General features: G+C 46.6%; 1 protein-coding gene across 1 annotated transcript in view; it reads right to left on the reverse strand.

The window, feature by feature from the left end:
• Nucleotides 1–17289, reverse strand: part of LOC126260358 (serine protease 48-like) — a 176966-nt gene that overhangs the window by 22696 nt on the left and 136981 nt on the right. The window contains exons 5-6 of the mRNA XM_049957685.1: nt 14493–14698; nt 2905–3167 (exon numbers count right to left, since the gene is read on the reverse strand). Of these exons, the coding sequence (XP_049813642.1) occupies nt 2905–3167; nt 14493–14698 (469 nt within the window). The remainder of the gene's footprint in view (nt 1–2904; nt 3168–14492; nt 14699–17289) is intronic.

The raw sequence follows: 17289 nt of genomic DNA on the forward strand, positions 1-17289 counted from the left end.
ACGTATTGTGCATAACACACTAATCAGCATTGCTGGCCACTGTGGCCGTGCGGTTCTAGGCTCTTCAGTCCGGAACCGAGCGACTGTTACGGTCGCAGGTTCGAATCCTGCCTCGGGCATGGATGTGTGTGATGTGCTTAGGTTAGTTAGGTTTAAGTAGTTCTAAGTTCTAGGGGACTGTCGACCGCAGATGTTAAGTCCCACAGTACTCAGAGCCATTTGAACTAATCAGCATTAATGTAGTCTTACACATGATTGAAAACAGTCTGACAAAGTTCGGATAGCTTTTCAATTTCACGCCTGCGCATAGTATGTTGGTAGCACTTCGTCGCCTTGCCGGTTATGCTGTGTAGCAGCCTTTAAAGCCGTGCGGATCAGCATAACGGAAAGGCGAGGGGTCTCGCTCGTTTTGTCCACGACTGTACATAGCCATGAAGATAAATGTATAGACACTTTGTCAAGTATCAGAGATATGTGAGAATAAGATTAACGTACCGAGTCCAAAGGAACTTCAGATTGTCAATTGAATTGCATCCAGAACCAAGTTAAGTAATTTTATGCTTGTTATTATTTTAATAAATGTGTGTGAAAATTAATCAAGTTCTGTTTAAAGTTGGTCAGCGTCAATCTGCTACTCTAAGCGTGCAAGTGGCATTTCTATCGTCTGACCTAACAGCAGAAGATCAACACGCCACGATAAGACCACGAGACATATTGCTGACACTTGCCTACTTCGTTAGAGCGACAAGTCAAATAATCTGATGGTGTGTGTACCGAAGGTCTTACAGTAAGCACACCACAGAAATGTACCGATTTCACTCGTAGAACCAGTAGTACCAATTGCCGTACTAGAATTTGTTCTACGAAAAGCGACTGAGTGAAATTTCTTGTGAGTGTGCCATGCGGCACAGGATAAACAGTTCGCACCGGACACCAGCAATATACCTGACTTCTACAGCCCAACAAATCTGCAGTACTTCCACCGGCCATTTCATGGACTACGTAAAAGTCCAGATACTGGCCACGGTCTCATCATATTGAGATTCAATGAACAAGAAAGCTGTCGAAATGTAATTAGCAGACAGTTTGCTCAAAGGAGACGAGGGTTTCCAGTTCGACCAATTTTGGAAATTCTTCATCCACTTCTCTGCTTTTGGAGGAAATACTGTTCTGAGTTTTCATTACCCGGCATTCCAGTACACGGCATACAAAATAATTAACCACTTAATTCATAAGGCCTGTGAATCTGCTTACTCTCTACTTGCTTTGTGTTACTTTCAAACATATAAAGTTTTATCTGTGACAGACGCTCAGGCTAGCGCTTCTACACAGTAATGACGAGGGGTATTTAGTAAGTAATACAACACATTTTTCCTGAAAGCAGGATTCCAATACACCATGTTATTTCCCACTCCTTTGGTACAAAACCCTAATGTTCAACGTAATCCCCGTTCAATGCTACGGCCGTACACCACTTTATTTGAAGGGCCTGTATGCCCGCATTGTGCCACTCTCGGAGTGCATCTTCCTTTGGGCCAAACAGATGAAAGTCGGAAGGTGGGAGATCCGGGCCTTATGTTGGATGAGGAAAAAAAGTCCACTGAAGTTTTGTGAGCTGCTCTCGGGTGCGCAGGCGTCTGTAAGGCCTTGCTTTATCACGGAGAAAAAGTTTGCATTTTTGTGGTGATGAACATGCTGAAGTAGTTTCTTCAATTTCCTAATAGTAGGACAATACACTTCAGAGTTGATAGTTGCAGCAAGAAGCAGGACATCAAACCTCTTCAGCGTTAGAAAGCCTGTCGCCGTGATCTTACTGGCTGAGGGTGCGACTTTGAAAAAAAAAATCGTTCAAACGGCTCTGAGCGCTATGGGACTTAACTGCTGAGTTCATTAGTCCCCTAAAACTTAGAACTACTTAAACCTAACTAACCTAAGGACATCACACACATCCATGCCCAAGGCAGGATTCGAACCTGCGACCGTAGCAGTCATGTGGTTCCAGACTGTAGCGCCTACAACCGCTCGGCCACTCCGGCCGGCTGCGACTTTAAACTTTTTGTTCGGAGGAGAGGTGGTGTGACGTCACTCCATGGATTGCGGTTTTGTTTCCGGTTTGATATGAAGAGTCACGCGTAATGCGCAAGCAGTCCCGCACTGAATGTTCTTTGTTACTCGTTATGGTCTTCTGTTAAGCGGCGAGGAACTTAGCGGGCACCCACCTTTCTTGAGTACCTCAAGTGGTGGACAAGTGTGTCAGCACTACCATCAGAGACGTCCAGTTGTGCAGCGAGGTGTTTGTGATTACCTCGAATGAGAGTGTCCGCACGTGCCAACAATCTAGAAGTCACAGCTGTGTGCGGCCGGCCGACACACGGGAAACCTGTTGCGCGCGACCTTGTGGCGATGATCACAGACGCCTCGCTCAACGACTCACGGTGCTTTTGTTCTCTGCCAGGTCTCAGTAGCCATCGTGCAAGCGCCTCTGAATATCTGCGATGCTGAGGTTTTCCGTCAATAACAAACTCTTTGACACCTCTCTTCTTGGAACGCATCTCCGTTACAGACGCCATTTTGAAGGCGACGTATAGCTCCGCCACCTATCGGATTTCGTGAAGCAGGCATATTCCATGATGTTCCAGAACATATTCTGCCGAAATTGGCGGAGAAAAAATATGTATCGCATTACTTATTGAATGCCTCCGTATAAAATGGTTTGAATTCTGCCAGTGGCTCGTCTTCAAGATTGCTGCAAGCTGAAAACTCCATTATGATAAGTGTCATAAAACCAATACGGATAGGTCGTTAAGAGGTACTGTATTTCGATTATTCTGCGAAATAGATGTGTCTAGTAGAGCTATAGAGGGGGAAGGAGCGAAAAAGGTTGCTACTGCGGCAGTGTCTTACCGGGCAGAGTAGCGCGGCGGTGCCCGGAGTTCCCGCGCAGCCCTTGTCTTCGGTGACGAGCCGCGCGCTGACGTTGCTGAGGAAGCAGTCGCGCTGCTGCAGCACGGGCAGCGGCAGCTTGCGCGCCCTGCACGCGCTGCCCGCCGCCGCCGACGCCGTCGCATTGCCCGCAGTTCCGTTCACCGCCGTCGCGTTGGCACTGGTCGCTTCCTCGGCCGACCAAGACGCCGCCGTCGACACCTGTCCCAGGTACGTCGCCCGGTCTGAAAAGCATCACGTTTACCGGCGTCGTCAAAACTTAGTTATTTGGGAAGAGGGCTCAGTAGGTAGGGTATAGACTACAAGGCGGTCTAGACGGGAGATCCCCTTGTAAAAAATTAGGATCTAAAACCACTTTTTGGAACACTCTGGATGCCTCCGACCATATACACTGAAGCGCCAAAGAAACTGGTACAGGCATGCGTATTCAAATACAGAGATATGTAAACGCCGCGCCGGATTAGCCGAGCGGCCTATGGCGCTGCAGTCATGGACTGTGCGGTTGGTCCCAGCGGAGGTTCGAGTCCTCCCTCGGGCATCTGTGTGTGTTTGTCCTTAAGGTAATTTAGGTTAAGTAGTGTGCAAGCTTAGGGACTGATGACCTTAGCAGTTAAGTCCCATAAGATTTCACATACATTTGAACATTTTTTAGATATGTAAACAGGCCAAATATGGCGCTGCGGTCGGCAACACCTATATAAGACAACAAGTGTCTAGCGCCGTTGTTAGATCCGTTACTGCTGCTACAATGGCTGGTTATCAAGATTTAAGTGATTGTGAACGTGGTGAAATAGTCGGCACGCGAGCGGTGGGGCACAGCATCTCCGAGGTGGCGATGAAGTGGGGATTTTCCCGCACGACCGTTTCACGAATGTATCGCGAATATCAGCAATCCGGTAAAACATCAAATCTCCGACATCGCTTCGGCCGGGAAAAGATCCTGCAAGAACGGGACCAACGACGACTGTAGAGAATAGTTCAACATTACAGACGTGCAACCCTTCCGAAAATTGCTGCAGATTTCAATGCCGGGCTATCAACAAGTGTGTACGTGCGAACCATTCGACGAAACATCATCGAGATGGGCTTTCGGAACCGAAGACACACTCGTGTACCCTTGATGACTGCACGCCTCGCCTGGGACCGTGAACACCGATATTGAACTGTTGATGTTCAAAATGTTCAAATGTGTGTGAGATCTTACGGGACTTAACTGCTGAGATCATCAGTCCCTAAGCTTACACACTACTTAACTTAAATTATCCTACGGACAAACAAACACACCCATGCCCGAGGGAGGACTCGAACCTCCGCTGGGACCAGCCACACAGTCCATGACTGTAACGCCTTAGACCGCACGGCTAATCTCGCGCGGCTGAACTGTTGATGACTGGAAACATGTTGCCTGGTCGGACGAATCTCATTTCAAATTGTATCGAGCGGACGGATACGTGTACGAGTATGGAGACAACCTCATGAATCCATGGACCCTGCATGTCAGCAGGGGTCTGTTCAAGCTGTTGGAGGCCCTGTGATGGTGAGGGGCGTGTGCAGTTGGAGTGATATGGGCCTTCTGACACGTTTAGATACGACTCTTGACAGGTGACTCGTACGTAAGCATTCTGTCTGATCACCTGCATCCTTTCATGTCCATTGTGCATACCGACAGACTTGGGCAATTTCAACACGAAAATGCGACACCCCACAAGTCCAGAATTACTACAGAGTGGCTCCAGGAGCACTCTTCTGAGTTTAAACACATCCGCTGGCCTCAATACTCCCCAGACATGAATGTTATTAAGCATATCTGGGATACCTTGCAACGTGCTGTTCGGAAGATATCTCTGCCCCTCTCGTACTCGTTATGGACAGCCCTGCACGATTCATGATGTCAGTTCCCTTCAGCACTACTTCAGACATTAGCTGAGTCCATACCACGTCGTGTTGCGGTACTTCTGCGTGCAGGTATACAACTTTCTTTTGCTCTTCAGTGTATATTGACCAGCAGAGCGAGCTGGGTTTCATACGATTGTTGTTCGCAACCCATTTTGATTCCTACAGAAAATATTTTTGGTCTCCAGAAATATCATAATGTACGATCATAAAACGCTTCAAAATTCTTAAACGTACCGACGTCAGAGATGTAGGTCTGTAGCTCTGCGCGTCTGTTCGGCAACGCTTCTTGAAAACTGGAATGATTTGCATTGTTTCACAATCACTAGAAATGCTTCACTCCTCCAGCAACCTACGATACACTGCTGCTAGAAGTGGAACAAGTTCTTTTGCATACGCTGTGTAGAATCGCATTGGTATCCCATCAGGTGCAGTGGCCTTTTCTCTGTTAAGCCATTTCAGCTACTTTTCTATCCCTTGGTTTCTTATTTCGATGTCTGTCATTTTGGTGGTCTTTCGATGAGTTAAAGGAAAAACCGCAGCGCGATATTCCGCAATGAAACAGTTTTGGGAAAAAAAAAGACAGATTTCGACCTTCTCCCTGCTATTTTCCGTTTCGGTGACATATGGTCACAGAGTGTCTGGGCAGGTGGTTTCGATTTGTTTACTAATCTTACATCGGACGAAAACTTATTAGGATTTTCTGTTAAGTCGATAGATAGAATTTCACTTCCGAATTCATGGAACGTGTCACTTGTGGCCCTCCTTATGCAAATTTTGGTTTCGTTTAGTTTTTACCTCTCTGTGCGGCTTTAGCTACGTAAAATTTGCGGTGGCGCTCTCTACTTTCGAAGCACCTTCCTAATACGGCTGTGCGATGTGTCTTCCCAATTCCTAACAAATTTGCACGGCACATACATGTCCAAGGCGTATTGTGCAATGCTACTGAACTTTGTACAATTATACGCAACATTCTCGATCCAGGAGACGACTTTTTTCGGCTGACAACTGAAGTCTGTTTTTGTCGCTCTTACGAAGCAGAAAAAGCTTATCTTTCTTTCCATTCGTATTTACCGCACCGTTCAATGGTGCTTAACGGCCTTATGATCACTGTTCCCTATTCTACGCTGAGTGAGTCGAAAAGTTTGGGCCTGCTGGTGACTAAGGTATCTATACAATCGCGACCTGTGGTGAGTGCAGTGTGATGTAGTGATTAGGGTCGCTGGCGGGCGTGCTGAGCGTCCCCAGTTCAAACCCAATCCCTAGCAATTATTTGTTATGTAGATCATTTCTGGAATGTTCTTGAAATATATTTGATTTCTGTTCTGGTTGTACGTTTGTGTCAGTAATAAATGTGCTTTCAGGACTAAGTGTTGGACTTCAATGTCAATCCTGCCTTTGATTTTTGGACTTGATGGTGGTTTAGACGTGACGGTGCGTTACCTTCATGAGTAGATTACGATAGCCGCATTTTGGTTTCGCCTCAGGCAGGGGGCGGCATCACAGTGACTGCATTCGCACAAGATATACAGCGCCAACCCAAGGCCTTATGGTGTGGGGTGCTATTGGGTACAATTACATATCACAGTTGGCGTGTGTCCAGGGCTCTGTGACCAGTGTAACCTACGTGAATGAGATCCTGCGACCCGTAGCCATACCCTTTCTGCAAAATACCCCAGACGACATTTTACAGCAAGACAATGCACGATCACATATTGCTGCGCGAACACGTGCCTTCTCGGTGTCACCGGACGTCAGTCTTTTGCCCTAGCCCGCCAGATCACCAGGCTTCTTGCCATTCGAAAATGTGTGGGATACAGCGAAACAATGGGTGCAACGCTGTGACTCAACGAACTTTGGAACCAGGTAAAAGCAGCATGGATGGCTACACTACAGGACGCCATTCGCGCTCTATAAGCGTCGATGCCATCACGCATGGAACAAGTTATCAGGGCCCACTAGGCAACGGGACACATGCAGAACATACTAATGTACATATCCTGTGAATATAAACATCTTATTTCTAGTCGTTCAAAGTGTTCTGTATTTTTCTGACAATAAGTAAAGACCGATATCTCTTAGAACACTGTTATCTATGTTTTGCGGACTTATTGACACATTTTCTTCAAGACTGAACTGAAATAACTAAAATGGTCAAACGCAAGCTCCTCCCACGCCTGTTCAATAATGAAGCAAATATAGATTAGTTCTTTTACAGTCGGAGATGGCTGAATAATTATTGTATGACTACACTGGAAGTAGTCAAGTTCATATGAAATTTGCCCTTTGAATGTAAAGAAAGACTGTGCTGGTAAACTTCTACGTTATTTGATACAGAAACAGCTGAGTAAAACTGAACGTACTCCCACAGTTTTCTCTTCACTTATTCTGATCATTTATAAACTGACACACAATATTTTAGCGCAGCCTGACTTTTAATAATCCCTACAAAAGAATGGCCCTGACTAACAATAACCTATACCCTTCATTACCTCACAAAAATCTTCTTTACTCAAACTACTTCAACACAGCGAGCGCCAATACTGCCAGCCAAATAAAAGATTCTAACTACTGAAGCCACTAACTACTGATAGGCATATAGTTAGCAAATGAAAGATTTTGATAAAGAACGAACAATGTATTTACCTCAATAGTGTTCACAAGTCATAATACACTCCTGGAAATTGAAATAAGAACACCGTGAATTCATTGTCCCAGGAAGGGGAAACTTTATTGACACATTCCTGGGGTCAGATACATCACATGATCACACTGACAGAACCACAGGCACATAGACACAGGCAACAGAGCATGCACAATGTCGGCACTAGTACAGTGTATATCCACCTTTCGCAGCAATGCAGGCTGCTATTCTCCCATGGAGACGATCGTAGAGATGCTGGATGTAGTCCTGTGGAACGGCTTGCCATGCCATTTCCACCTGGCGCCTCAGTTGGACCAGCGTTCGTGCTGGACGTGCAGACCGCGTGAGACGACGCTTCATCCAGTCCCAAACATGCTCAATGGGGGACAGATCCGGATATCGTGCTGGCCAGGGTAGAGCACGTTGGGTGGCACGGGATACATGCGGACGTGCATTGTCCTGTTGGAACAGCAAGTTCCCTTGCCGGTCTAGGAATGGTAGAACGATGGGTTCGATGACGGTTTGGATGTACCGTGCACTATTCAGTGTCCCCTCGACGATCACCAGTGGTGTACGGCCAGTGTAGGAGATCGCTCCCCACACCATGATGCCGGGTGTTGGCCCTGTGTGCCTCGGTCGTATGCAGTCCTGATTGTGGCGCTCACCTGCACGGCGCCAAACACGCATACGACCATCATTGGCACCAAAGCAGAAGCGACTCTCATCGCTGAAGACGACACGTCTCCATTCGTCCCTCCATTCACGCCTGTCGCGACACCACTGGAGGCGGGCTGCACGATGTTGGGGCGTGAGCGGAAGACGGCCTAACGGTGTGCGGGACCGTAGCCCAGCTTCATGGAGACGGTTGCGAATGGTCCTCGCCGATACCCCAGGAGCAACAGTGTCCCTAATTTGCTGGGAAGTGGCGGTGCGGTCCCCTACGGCACTGCGTAGGATCCTACGGTCTTGGCGTGCATCCGTGCGTCGCTGCGGTCCGGTCCCAGGTCGACGGGCACGTGCACCTTCCGCCGACCACTGGCGACAACATCGATGTACTGTGGAGACCTCACGCCCCACGTGTTGAGCAATTCGGCGGTACGTCCACCCGGCCTCCCGCATGCCCACTATACGCCCTCGCTCAAAGTCCGTCAACTGCACATACGGTTCACGTCCACGCTGTCGCGGCATGCTACCAGTGTTAAAGACTGCGATGGAGCTCCGTATGCCACGGCAAACTGGCTGACACTGACGGCGGCGGTGCACAAATGCTGCGCAGCTAGCGCCATTCGACGGCCAACACCTCGGTTCCTGGTGTGTCCGCTGTGTCGTGCGTGTGATCATTGCTTGTACAGCCCTCTCGCAGTGTCCGGAGCAAGTATGGTGGGTCTGACACACCGGTGTCAATGTGTTCTTTTTTCCATTTCCAGGAGTGTATATTTATAAATTCTTGACATTTATTTTGACAAATTTCCTTTTTCTGACGGACACGCGTCCAGATCGTCCGCTCATATTAACACCTCAAAACTCTGGCATCTGTCTCCCCACATCCACCACTGCTGGCGACTCACCTCCAACTGCGCAACGCTACGTGCTGTTCACATCCAACTGCCCAACACTACACTAGCGAATAATCCAACAATGAGTCCAACCAGCCACAAACTGCACACAGCGCAGTCAGCGATTTTAATACAGAGCGCTACGTGGCGCTACCAACATAAAAACCTAAACAGCCTACTTACACAAAAAATATCTAGGAATATGCGTCCTGAACGAATGTAACCAAGCGACTCCACAAAACGTGTCGTAGTTAACGCAGGTGCCACACAGACTCATTGGAAGAATCCTCGGCACATAAAGTCCGTCAGCAAAGGAGGTAGCTTACAAAACCATCGTTTCACCAATAAAATTTATTGTCAGTCTAGAATCTGTATTAGAAAGAACTGATGGAGCAAACAAAGAAGATCCAAAGAAGAGCAATAACTCTAGTGAGCGCGAAAGCTTCACGAACATGCTCAGTCAATTTCAGTGGCAGACGTTGCAAGAGAGGCTTCTTCATCATGTGTGGTTTATTGTTTAAATTCGGAGCGTAAATTCCTAGAAGAATTAACCAACATTTTGCTTCGTCCAACGTACATCTCTCGAAAGAGCTATGAACGTAAAATTATAGTGATTCGAGCTGACAGAGACTTACGAGCAATCCTTCTTCCCGTGGACCTTTCGTGACCGGAACAGGAAAGGGGGAACTGACAGTTGTACGCAAAGTACACACTGCTACTCACCATAAGATGGCTTGCGGAGTATGAGTATGGATGTAGATGAAGATGTAAGTACAGATATAGATGTATTTGCAATGAATCCACAGGGGGACAGTTTATCCCTGTGTCTGCCTGTACAGTGATTGTTAATGGGGTTGCATAGAGCATTAGACTTACAAATGCAACTGAAAGAAACTTGGCGCTGTAGTTAATCTTTACATGCCCATTCTTGGAAATAATTGATACGAACTACTTACAGTAGTCAGCGATTTTTAACTTGTGTACACAATGATCTTAGTTTTACCATCGTGACAATTAAATTTTACCAGTTTAGTTAACTATTCATGCATCGTGTGTAATGCAAATTGCTTTTATGTACTAGAATCAACTACTTTGGCAAATAATTTTATCTTGGAACTATCCCATTTGGTCCGTGTTTGCATAGAAAAACAAAAATATCAGAAATTGAGTCCGCCTTGATGCAAAACACCTTGCTATTCTTTTATTTCTTTATTCTCCAAAATCAGTTTCGGCGACAAATATCACCATCATCAGTGGGTTTTTTAAATCTAAAACATGCAGACAGTAACATGGTTATACAAACACAGTGGCACATTATTAGATTTTTACTATTCGTTTCTTGAAATACAGTTTTCTATGGACACTTTCATACTACCTTATTTATTGTATGTTACAGAATGTTTTTGAGAATTATTGCCGCTGTTTGCGACATATTTTCTGTGCGCTTTTTTTCTGTTGCCGTTTTTACTCAGCGAACATCATGTCATCTGCAACTGTGTGAGCGGCTGTTAGTAAACAAAATACTAAACGGTGAGCTTCGCATGTGCCCGCATCTCGTGGTCGTGCGGTAGCGTTCTCGCTTCCCACGCCCGGGTTCCCGGGTTCGATTCCCGGCGGGGTCAGGGATTTTCTCTGCCTCGTGATGGCTGGGTGTTGTGTGATGTCCTTAGGTTAGTTAGGTTTAAGTAGTTCTAAGTTCTAGGGGACTGATGACCATAGATGTTAAGTCCCATAGTGCTCAGAGCCATTTGAACCATTTTTTTTGAGCTTCGCATGTCAGCAATATACTCTTGGGCTTGCGGTAGTGTTGTGGAGTCCAGTTATTTGGTATGTACTGAGCTGTTACCATCCAACGAACGTGAGTACACGAATAGCTAAGTAACAGCACCAAATAACTGGGTTCCACAACACTACCGCAACCCCAAGAGTATATTGCTGTCATACGAAGTTCACCTTTTAGTATTTTGTTTACTAACAGCCGCTCTCACACAGTTGCAGATGACATGATGTTCGCGGAGTAAAAACGGCAACAGAAAAAAAGCGCACAGAAAAAATGTCGCAAACAGCGACAATAATTCTCAAAAACATGCTGCAACATACAATAAATAGGGCAGTATGAAAGTATCTATAGAAAACTAAATTTCAAGAAACGAATAGCAAAAATGTAATAATGTGCCACTGTGTATAACCATGCTATTTTCTGCATGTTTTAGATTTAAAAAAACCACTCATGATGGTGATATTTGTCGCCGAAACTAGTTTGGGAGAATAAAGAAATAAACGAATAACAAGGTGTTTTGCATCAAGGCGGACTCAATTTCTGATATTGTTGAAGTACGTTGTCCTTGGCAACGAATGTTCAGCAGACACACGGACGTCGTCAGGAGTGCTCCAGGGAGGTATTGGTCTCTTGGTCTCTACATACACGAATGATCTGACGGGTAGGGTGAGCAGCGGTCTGCGGCTGTTTGCTGATGACGTTGTAGTACACTGGAAAGTATCGTCGTTTAGTGACTGCAGAAGGATACAGGACGACTTAGACAGAATTTCGGTTTGAAGAAAAGAGTGGCAGATTGCTCTACAGGTAGGAAAAAGTAAGTTAATACAGATGAGTTAGAAAAACGATCCCATAATTTTCCAAAACAGTATTCGTCGTGTGCTGCTTGAAACAGTCACGTCAATTAAATATCTGGGCGTAATAGTGAAAAGCGATATGAAATGGCACGAGCACGTAAGGACGGTAGTAGGGAAGGTGAATCGCCGTCTTCGGTTTGTTGGGAGTATTCTAGGAAAGTATAGCTTATTTATAAACGGACTGCGCATAGAACATTAGTACGATGCGTTATTGAATGCTCCTCGAGTGTTTGGAATCTCCAACAGGTCGGATTAAGGGAAGAATCGAAGCAATTCAAAGGAATTCAGTACGCGGTTGTAACGGAGGTGCTTCGTGAAATCAAATGGGAATCACTGGAAGGAGACGATGTACTTTTTGCGAAACGCTGTTGAGGAAATTTTGAGAACTGGCATTTGCAGCTGACTGTATAATGAATCTTCTGCCGTCAACGTAAATTTCGCACAAGGACCGCCATGACAAGATAAGAGAAATTAGGGCTCGTACGGAGCCGCATAGACTGCTGTTTTTCCTCGCTCCATTTACAAGTGTACTAGGAAATGGAATGACTAGCGCTGGTTCAAGGAATCATTCGCCGGGCACCATACGATGGCTTGTGGAATATGTTCAAATGGCTCTGAGCACTATGGGACTCAACTGCTGAGGTCATTAGTCCCCTAGAACTTAGAACTAGTTAAACCTAACTAACCTAAGGACATCACAAACATCCATGCCCGAGGCAGGATTCGAACCTGCGACCGTAGCGGTCTTGCGGTTCCAGACTGCAGCGCCTTTAACCGCACGGCCACTTCGGCCGGCTTGTGGAATATGTATGTTGATGTAAATGTAGATAGCATTATTACCAATGAAATAAAAAAAAGTCTCGCATCTACGTCTTACAACACTACGAGAGGAGTGAGGGATTGTTAGTCTAATAACCAGGTAGTTAAGTTACTTTTGAATCACAATCATCTTCATTATCATCATTGCTGGTCGAAGTATGTATTTCCGAACTGGGGTTACCTGTCGAATAATATTCAGCTTGCCATCCCACACAACATACTAAGCATTGTTGCTGTTATACACAGCAGGCAGTTTAGTCGCAGCTGCGAGTCAGTGATATCTGGTGAAATGGTACTGGATTCACACAATAACCCAAACCCATTTGCGACATGCGACGAACGCATACAGGCTCCCAGGTAGATGCCATTTTCCTTGACTTCCGGAGGGCGTTCGATGCGGTTCCGCACTGTCGCCTGATAAACAAAGTAAGAGCCTACGGAATATCAGACCAACTGTGTGGCTGGATTGAAGAGTTTTTAGCAAACACAACACAGCATGTTGTTCTCAATGGAGAGACGTCTACAGACGTTAAAGTAACCTCTGGCGTGCCACAGGGGAGTGTTATGGGACCATTGCTTTTCACAATATATATAAATGACCTAGTAGATCGTGTCGGAAGCTCCATGCGGCTTTTCCCGGATGATGCTGTAGTATACAGAGAAGCCGCAGCATTAGAAAATTGCAGCGAAATGCAGGAAGATCTGCAGCGGATAGGCACTTGGTGCAGGGAGTGGCAATTGACCCTTAACATAGAAAATAGAAAGAAGGATCATTTATTGTGTGATTATATGATAGCGGAACAAACACTGGTAGCAGTTACTTCAGTAAAATATCTGGGAGTAGCGTGCGGAACGATTTGAAGTGGAATGTGTGGTGTCACCGCCAGACACCACACTTGCTAGGTGGTAGCTTTAAATCGGCCGCGGTCCATTAGTACATGTCGGACCCGCGTGTCGCCACTGTCAGTGATCGCAGACTGAGCGCCACCACACGGCAGGTCTCGAGAGACGGACTAGCACTCGCCCCAGTTGTACGGACGACGTAGCTAGCGATGCACACTGACGAAGCCTCGCTCATTTGCAGAGCAGATAGTTAGAATAGCCTTCAGCTAAGTCAATGGCTACGACCTAGCAAGGCGCCATTAGCATTACATAGCTTGTATCTAAAGAGTCTCACTTGTATCGTCAAGAGCGATGTACCACAAGGATGGATTAAAGTATTCCAGGAGCTACGTACTTTTCTTTATAGCATTCATTACGTATCCTGTTTCAGACCTATCTACTAGCCTGCGTGAGTTAGCGCGTGCCTTTCGGCTACTTCCGAGTGGCGTGGCTGTCTTGTTACGCCACAACAGAATGATCATATAAAATTAATTGTTGGTAAGGTGGGTGCCAGATTGAGATTCATTGGGAGAGTCCTTAGAAAATGTAGTCCACCAACAAAGGAGGTGGCTTACAAAACACTCGTTCGACCTATACTTGAGTATTGCTCATCAGTGTGAGATCCGTATCAGTCGGGTTGACAGAGAAGATAGAGAGGATCCAAAGAAGAGCGGCGCGTTTCGTCACAGGGTTATTTAATAAGGGTGATAGCGTTACGGAGATGTTTAGCAAACTTAAATGGCAGACTCTGCAAGAGAGGCGCTCTGCATCGCGGTGTAGCTTGCTGTCCAGGTTTCGAGAGGGTGCGTTTCTGGATGAACATATTGCTTCCCCCTAGTTATACCTCCCGATGTGATCACGAGTGTAAAATTAGAGAGATTCGAGCGCTCACGGAGGCTTTCCGGCAGCCGTTCTTCCCGCGAACCATACCCGACTGGAACAGGAAAGGGAGGTAATGACAGTGGCACGTAAAGTGCCCTGCGCTTGCAGAGTATAAATTTAGATGTAGATGTAGACGCCAGAATAGACGGAACGGTGTCACCTGTGCTATCTAACATTGTACCAGTGGGCGTAACTGCAGTGGCGTTACAGAAAACGAAGAGCCGGCAGCGGACACTTACCCGTGGGCGGCAAGCAGACGGGGCTGATCCGGGAGGAGAAGACGACGGGCGTGGTGAGGCGCAGCAGCGCCAGGTCCGAGGCCATGGAGTCGGGGTCGTACTGCGGGTGGACCAGCACTTCGGAGACGCTGGCGTTCACCGTGCTCACGTCGCCCGTGCACACGTTCTCCGCGCCCAGCGACACCTTCACGTCCTGCGCCGTGTACCTGCCGAGCACCGCCACCGGTTTTTGAGGAAGCCACACAAACTATAAAAATGGATGTACAGTGTGTGCCAGAAATGTTGCGAGAAACTTCGAGGGTTTGTAGAGGGTGTCTTGAGGAACAAAACGAGGGTAGGAACCAGTGCCCGGAAACGTCATTCAACGATACTACCAAGCGTCGAAGTTATAGACGCCGCCGCCTGCCACTATGTCAACCCTTCGGCAATAAACGGACCGTATGCAAAACGTCTCGCTATGTTGATTGTTATTCAGTGACCGTCGCTGACTGAGACGATCGCCGTTGGAGAATATGGAGCTAGCCGCTGCGTAGAAAGGCCTTGTCCCCTACGAATGCGACGTTCTGTTGGCTCGGTGGATGATACACTACTGGCCATTAAAATTGTTACACCACGAAGATGACGTGCTACAGACGCGAAATTTAATTGACAGGAAGAAGATTCTGTGATACGCATATGATTAGCCTTTCAGAGCATTCACACAAGGTTGGCGCCGGTGGCGACACCTACAACGTGGTGACATGAGGAAAGTTTCCAACCGATTTCTCATACACAAACAGCAGTTGACCATCGTTGCCTGGTGAAACGCTGTTGTGATGCCCCGTGTAAGGAGGAGAAATACGTACCATCACGTTTCCGACTTTGATAAAGGTCGGACTGTAGCCTATCGCGATTGCGGTTTATCGTATCGCGACATTGCTGCTCGCGTTGGTCGAGATCCAATGACTGTTAGCACAATATGGAATGGGTGGGTTCAAGAGGGTAATACGGACCGCCGTGCTGGATGCCAACGGCCTCCTATCACTAGCAGTCGAGATGACAGGCATCTTATACGCATGGTTGTAACGGATCGTGCAGCCACGTCTGGATCCCTGAGTCAACAGATGGGGACGTTTGCAAGACAACAACCATCTGCACGAACAGTTCGACGACCTTTGCAGCAGCATGGACTATCAGCTAGGAGACCGTGGCTGCGGTTACCCTTGACGCTGCATCACAGACAGGAGCGCCTGCGATAGTGTACTCACCGACGAACCTGTGTGCACGAATGGCAAAACGTAATTTTTTCGGGTGAATCCTGGTTCTGTTTACAGCATCGTGATGGTCGCATCCGTGTTTGGCGACATCGCGGTGAACGCACATTGGAAGCGTGTATTCGTCATCGCCATACCGGCGTATCACCCGGCGCGATGGTATGGGTGCCATTGGTTACACGTCTCGGTCACATCTTGTTCGCACTGACGGCACTTTGAACAGTGGACGTTACATTTCAGATGTGTTACGACCCGTGGATCTACCCTTCATTCGATCCCTGCGACACCCTATATTTCAGCAGGATAATGCACGACAGCACGTTGCAGGTCCTGTACGGGCCTTTCTGAATACAGAAAATGTTCGACTGCTGCCCTGGTCACCACAATCTAAACTCGATGTTAACAAATTTCTCTTCTTCAGAAACGATTTCCTTGCCATTGCCAGTCTACATTTTATATCCTCTCTACTTCGACCATCATCAGTTATTTTGCTCCCCAAATAGCAAAACTTCTTTACTACGTGAAGTGTCTCATTTCCTAATCTAATTCCCTCAGCATCACCCGACTTAATTCGACTACATTCCATTATCCTCGTTTTGCTGTTGTTGATGTTCATCTTGTGCCCTCCTTGCAAGACACTGTCCATTCCGTTCAACTGCTCTTGCAAGTCCTTTGCTGTCTCTGACAGAATTACAATGTCATCGGCGAACCTCAAAGTTTTTATTTCTTCTCCATGGATTTTAATACCTACTCCGAACTTTTCTTTTGTTTCCTTTACTGCTTGCTCAATATACAGATTGAATAACATCGGGGAGAGGCTACAACCCTGCCTCACTCCCTTCCCAACCACTGATTCCCTTTCAAGCCTCTTGACTCATGTAACTGCCATCTGCTTTCTGTACAAATTGTAAATAGCCTTTCGCTCCCTGTATTTTACCCCTGCCACCTTCAGAATTTGAAAGAGAGTATTCCAGTGAACATTGTCAAAAGCTTTCTCTAAGTCTACAAATGCAAGAAACGTAGGTTTGCATTTCCTTAATCTTTCTTCTAAAATAAGTCGTAGGGTCAGTATTGCCCCACGTGATCCAACATTTCTACGGAATACAAACTGATCTTCCCCGAGTCCGCTTCTACCAGTTTTTCCATTCGTCTGTAAAGAATTCGCGTTAGTATTTTGCAGCTGTGACTTATTAAACTCATAGTTCGGTAATTTTCACATCTGTCAACACCTGCTTTCTTTGGGATTGGAATTATTATATTCTTCTTGAAGTCTGAGGGAATTTCGCGTGTCTCATGCAGCTTGCTCAGCAGATGGTAGAGTTTTGTCAGGACTGGCTCTCCCAAGGCTATCAGTAGTTCTAATGGAATGTTGTCTACTCCCGTGGCCTTGTTTCGACTCAGGTCTTCCAGTGCTCCGTCAAACTCCTCACGCAGAATCCTATCTCCCATTTCATCTTCATCTACCTCCTCTTCCATTTCCATAATATTGTCCTTAGGAACATGCACGACCCTCTATATACTCCTTCCACCTTTCTGCTTTCCCT

This window comes from Schistocerca nitens, chromosome 5 (genome assembly GCF_023898315.1).
Source record: "Schistocerca nitens isolate TAMUIC-IGC-003100 chromosome 5, iqSchNite1.1, whole genome shotgun sequence".
Taxonomy (NCBI): Eukaryota; Metazoa; Arthropoda; class Insecta; order Orthoptera; family Acrididae; genus Schistocerca; species Schistocerca nitens.